The following is a 5,969-nucleotide window of genomic DNA, read 5'->3' on the forward strand; positions in this document are numbered from 1 at the left end:
GTACAGAAATACTATATGAAACTGATATTGCAAGAAAGCTTCACTTCCCTTCTGTTGTCTGACCTCTTCAGTCTAAGCGGACTATTTATAATAATCAGACATACTTCAGTTTAACAGTGATTCATTCAACTACATTCATTAGAAACGTCTCCCAGAAGCTCAGTAGCAAGTTGTGTTCTGTTAGGAGAAATCATGTCACAGTTAGACGAGCCTCAGCCATAATAAACCACTTTGGAAAACAAGACATCCTGACAAAAGCTGGAACACAATTAAACGCTGACCCACCGAAAGGCAAATGAGGTGGATTAGCATAATCCCTCAAGTGACCCACAACAATCCAGGCCAAATAAGATCTGCTTTCAGAGCACAAGAAAACGCTGATTCTCTATAAACGGTTTAAATAAAGGTTGTTTATTTCATTCATCAGACATATCAGTTCCATGAAAATGTGTAATTAATGTTACTGTTTCTAATTTGGAAAAAATAAATACATAAATAAAAAGATTACCTGAAAAGAGCTAATTTATATTTAAAAAATTACTGTTACTATAATGCAACATTAACTTAGTAATAATCATATCATTCTTATTGCTATTTATTAAACTGATTTTGTAGTTCGTTTCAAAGTTTGGCACATATGTCCCCCTAGTGGTCATTCAATGTCAGAAGGAAGTAACTTATAACTTATAAACATTTACGATACTAAACAGAAAAATAACACAAATTTCCAGAAAGTATACTGTAATCTTATTTCTTTAAGGTTGTAAATTACCATTACTGGAGTTACATACTACAAGAAAACACTAGTTCAGTTTTCTATTAAAACTTAACGTTTAGTAAACTAGTACCATATATAAAATAATTATATATAATTTTATTAATATTTACTAAACTGGTTTTGTTGGTTGCTTAAAAAAATGGCACATATGGTCATTTAATACTAAACGATACTAAACAGAAGAATACTTATTTCTATTTAAAGTATACTGTAATCCTATTTCTTTGAAACGGTAAATAAACATTACAGGTCTACATGCTATAAGAACATACTATTTCCGTTTTCTACTAAAACTTAAGGTTTCTTTCAATTATTATTTATTACTGTTTTTAAAGCTTACGAGTAATTTAGTTCTACGCTAAATGATTCAGTGCATAAATCTAAAAAATTGGTTGGAGTGTAACTTTACAGAGGCATTTTAAAGAGAATGAAAACACTTTAGGTGTGTTCACACTTATTGTAGGGTTCTGTTCCTTTGTTGCAGAAGTAAATTACACATGTGGTCCCGCTTCACTTAGTGTTCGCATTCTTATTATTCATTCAGACTATGAACACGATTCATCATTCAGTCCTTTTAATAATAATAACAATAATAATAATAATAATAATAATAAATTTTATTTATAACGCACTTTTCTAAAACCCAAAGCGCTTTTAAAGCTCACATCTTGTGTTTTTGGAAATGGACCAAGATTTAGCATTAATATTAATTAATATTGCAATGTGTACATTTTCAATTGTCTCATCGCAGGATCTACAATATTAAGTCTGTATTATGGGTGACCAGCATCACAGTTTTAAACAGGGTTTCGGCAGGTTTCTTCAAGTCAAATTTAAGACTTTTTAAAACCCGTTTAAGACCAATATGAGTTAAATTTTAAACTTATACAGGTTTAAACACTAAGGATTTTTAATGACCCGGGTTACCTTTTGTAAATAGTTTTTGTATTAACGGAAGATCACGTAAAGGGATGTGTTGCTTTGCTTTTCTTTCCCTGATTAGGGAATTTATTTTGGAGAATTTGCTGTAAAACAGCTGATGTGAATTGTATCATTTTGCAATAAAAACCTAAATATAAAAAAAACGTTTTAAGATGGATTATTGGTGATTGGGTGTCAGCCTGATTTGGTAGCTTTACATGGAAGTAGTAACATTAAGCCCTGTTTAAAATGATTTAAGACACAACACAATATTTCAGTAAATTTAAGAGTTTTTAAGGCGTAAAATGTTGTTTTTGGAATTTAAGACATTTTAAGACTTTCTTAGACTTCGCAGACACCCTGTTTAAAGCATGTTCAAAGCATTTAAGCAATAATGTCTGTAGCTTTAACAAAGATTACTTGTATTTAATTATTTATAATACACAATGTAATTTTATATTTGATTTTTTTTATTTCTGCATTGTTAGACTCTCCAGTAAACCATAAACCATTGTATTTTCTGTTGTACTTATTTTTTTCTTGCAATATGTTATATTTGATCCAAATGTGCTCCCCTAGTTTTTTTTTTTAAATCACGCTAATCAATCTAAAATAATGAATTATTTCTGAATAGATCTATTCAAGTCATCAAGGGAAAGTATTCATATTAAAATATATATTGAAAATATTCCATTGTCAGTCGTTTTACAAAATCACGCAGCGCTAATTGTCAAAGTTCAGCATTCAAACTTATTCAAATAAACCGCACCAACAACTTAATCAAACCTAATCAACCAAGTGTGAACACATCCTAAAAAACTAAATGGCTGATCATTCAATAATGTTTTAAATGAGGCGAGAATACTGTACTGTACAAATGTTTGTGGACGCAAAACGTATCTAAAAAACCTCTGCATGTAACAAAATGCATTGTGTATTAGTGACAATACAAAAAAAGCTACCAACAATGTGCTTATGATTCGTTCTGGAGTTTTCCAATCTTCATTCATCTTCAAAGAAAGCCTCTGCTGAGCGAAAGACATGGAGTCCTAAAGCATACAGAGACACAGAACTATGTCAGTCATGTAAAACATGCAGAATATCTAGCGAAACATGAAGCATTACCTCTGCGTCATCTGCTCTGTGCTAGAATCTCTTGACAGCTCTTGTACACTTGAATCAAACAATTGAGCCGAGGCTTTGAACTCTAGAGAAAGAAGCAAAGGTGTTCATTTACATACTGAGATGCCACAAATTCCTATAATCTTGCTTTCGGGATTGTTTAACAACAGCTATTTTGAACCTGGAAGAGAGGAACAACACTGGTCACAGTCTCAGGATCTGCCGGGTCCTTAATCAGAATGCACAGATAGTATATGATGTTGTGCTAAGGAACAAACACACAAACACTGATTATTTTTCATTTATTTTTACATCTCAATATCGATCATGCGTGAAGGTCACTGCGTGTTTACCATATAAACAGCCTCGTTGATGACGATGTCTTTCAGCTTGCTCATCTCGATGAAAGTCGTGCTTTCTCGTCCAGAAGCGTAAGACGAGGACAGCTGAACACCCAGAGAGCCGATGATGAGAAGGGTCTCATGGTCCACCTTCACAAAGTGAATATGAATCACCATCCCAACCAGCGTGAGGATGATGGCACTCGACAGGACCGCCGTGTTCTGGACATTGAACAGAAGGAGAATTATATCGGGTCAATAAGAGCAATTAGGTTAGATTTATATTGAACAATCGGTTGGCATTCACAAACACATTTAATATATTCTATTATATTAATCAAACTCTCAAGCACAACCATCTTGGAAATTCCTGAATAACTTCTCCCTGCTCAGCACTTAAGTGGAATTTTGAGATATATATTAGGACTGTACGATTTTGGAAAAAAAATGACATTGCAATATTTTATTTTTCTGCGATACATATTGCGATTCTGTATATAATTTCACCAGATGAAATGAACAGATCTATTTGGAAAGAATTTACACAATATTATGTTGGTTAGGATGATTTTGTAGAGTGCATCTGCATCAAATATAATAAATCAATCAAAAGTATTGATAAAAACAGTAGAGCAAAGATATAAATGAAAACAACAACCTTTTTCTGGGAGTCTAGCAGTATTCGGGTATTCAAATTGAGTAATCAAATGTAAAATAACAGTAGTTTTTATTGTGTGTTTATACACTTAAGTACAATCAATCATTCTTAAAGTAAAAACATTATAATTTATTGACGCTTTACATGCTTATACAATCACAGGCCTTAAAAACACAAACACGATTAACTGTGGTTCCTGGTCAACGATAATCCCATCTCAACATTGCAGATCCTTCGAAGTAACTATTGCAGATGTGCCAATAGCTATATTGATGTTAAAATGATATATTGTGCAGCTCTAATATATATATATATATATATATATATATATATATATATATATATATATATATATATATATATATATATATATATATATATATATATACACACATATATATATATATATATATATATATATATATATATATACACACATATATAAAGTCAGAATTGTTAGCCACCCTTTGATTTGTTTCGGGTTTTTTTATTTCCCAAATTAGGTTTAACAGAGCAAGGAAATGTTCTATTTTTATCTAGTTTATTGTATTTATAGGGATAGGACTTCATTGAATCATCATATTCTGCATTTTTGTTTTATCTTCGTTAAAATTGCATATTGTGATGAGCAAAGAAAACCTTTTTTGCAGTCTTAAGATGGTTTGCCTCATGTGATAAAAATCACTGAATACAGTTAGAGACCACATGACCAGCCTTACTGTAAAATCCTTTTTCTTCAAATAATTGCCAATGGATATTTAACAGAGCAAGGAAAATATTCACTGTATTTCCAAATATACTTTTCACTTTTTAGAAGCATTTTTTTCCCCCAGAGAACTATATTGTTTTCTTATTTTGATATCCAAATACAGCTTAATGCACAATCAAATGTTTTAACCAGCTCTCAGCAGCTGTAATAAATGCGCTCTAAATGAGAGAGTAAAATATTTCTGTTCACTCAATATATAAACCTACATTTTAAATATGTACATTTTTTTCTTAAGAAATATAAAATATTGGCTACAGATTAAACCTGTTTTGTGGACTGGTGTCCAATGACTTTGACCTAGTTAACCTAAATAACCTAGTTAATCCTTTAAATTGCATTTTTAGATTAATATTACTAGTATTTTGCAAAATAACTTGTAAAATATTATGTCCTTTCATTATGGCAAAAACTAAATAATTAAGTTATCATTAGATTATGTGTTGAAATAAAATCTTTTCTACGTTAAAGAAAACTTGGTAAATAACTTAGTAAAAAAAATTTATTTCACAGGAGGGCTAATAATTTTGTCTTCAACTGTATAGTAGACGTTTTTGCGCAATGTCAAACCAATGTCCAATAGAACACTATTAGAAAAGACGGCAAGGACTTTATATTCGCATGCTAAAATGTTCTTACCTGCGTGAAGAAGAATACAGCATAAGCAAATAACCATACACAGCAGGTGTACACCATCACCTTGCGCAAGGACAGTTTGGGTGAGGTAACAGTAAACTCTCTGCAGAAAGAAGAGTGCGTTTGGCAGTCTAAAGAAATCCAGTTGCCATTTATGTCTGTGAACTCTTCATCGGCCATCTTGATCACTGCTGGTTATTTCGCGGTCAGAAAATTACATCAATAAAGATTTCAGATTAAATAGTTTTGCTTTGATTGTTATTTTTCCACCAACAGTGAAATCATCTTCTTCTTATGATGATGTGACGTTGGCAAAATAACATACAGTGCGTTTTTGCCACCTACTGGACTGGGGCTGAAAACTCCCACCCTGGACCACAAAACCGGTTGCACAAATGTATTTTTGGGCCAAAAAGTATTCATAGTTAAAAGTTAATTGTTTAGGTATTTTTTTTGTATTGTTTTAAATATGTTTTTCTTTTATGCCAACAATAATTGGAAAATTAAGTTATTTATTGAGCTATGTTCCATGAAAATAATTTGAAAATGTCCTACTGTAAAAACATTTTGATTTGTAACATGCATTGCTAAACACTTTGAGGCAACTTTGAAGGCAATTTTCTTAAAAAAAAAAAAAAAAAAAACTCAGATTGTAGATGTTCAAATGGTTTCATCTCGATGAAATATTGTCATATCCTAATAAACCACAGATCAAGCTTGTTTGTTCAGATTTAATGTGATGTATAA

The 5,969-nt window shown here is 31.4% G+C and overlaps 1 protein-coding gene across 2 annotated transcripts; it reads right to left on the reverse strand.

Moving 5' to 3' along the window:
* Window positions 1–2,363: 2,363 nt before the first annotated feature.
* pigh (phosphatidylinositol glycan anchor biosynthesis, class H) lies at window positions 2,364–5,528 on the reverse strand. Of its 2 annotated transcripts, none has more exons than XM_056445485.1 (5): window positions 5,226–5,528; window positions 3,175–3,384; window positions 3,003–3,086; window positions 2,825–2,906; window positions 2,364–2,724 (listed from the first exon to the last, which is right to left on the reverse strand). In XM_056445485.1, the coding sequence occupies exons 1-4, from the start codon at window positions 5,400–5,402 to the stop codon at window positions 2,832–2,834; spliced, it is 546 nt and encodes a 181-aa protein (XP_056301460.1). In that variant the 5' UTR covers window positions 5,403–5,528; the 3' UTR covers window positions 2,364–2,724; window positions 2,825–2,831. The 2 variants fall into 2 exon arrangements, with proteins under 2 accessions (XP_056301460.1, XP_056301459.1); XM_056445484.1 differs by having other exon boundaries at window positions 2,364–2,748.
* Between the last annotated feature and the right edge of the window lie 441 nt (window positions 5,529–5,969).

This window comes from Danio aesculapii, chromosome 20, assembly GCF_903798145.1.
Source record: "Danio aesculapii chromosome 20, fDanAes4.1, whole genome shotgun sequence".
Lineage (NCBI taxonomy): Eukaryota > Metazoa > Chordata > Actinopteri > Cypriniformes > Danionidae > Danio > Danio aesculapii.

What these genes read in the sequence shown, in the direction of transcription:
- pigh (XM_056445485.1), bottom strand. Translation starts at nt 5,402, where the DNA reads ATGGCCGATGAAGAGTTCACAGACATAAATGGCAACTGGATTTCTTTA. An exon ending in TCAACGAGGCTGTTTATATG is followed by an intron (nt 3,087 to 3,174) that starts GTAAACACGCAG and finishes TTTGTTCCTTAG; the next exon opens with CACAACATCATATACTATCT. An exon ending in GTGTTGTTCCTCTCTTCCAG is followed by an intron (nt 2,907 to 3,002) that starts GTTCAAAATAGC and finishes TTCTTTCTCTAG; the next exon opens with AGTTCAAAGCCTCGGCTCAA.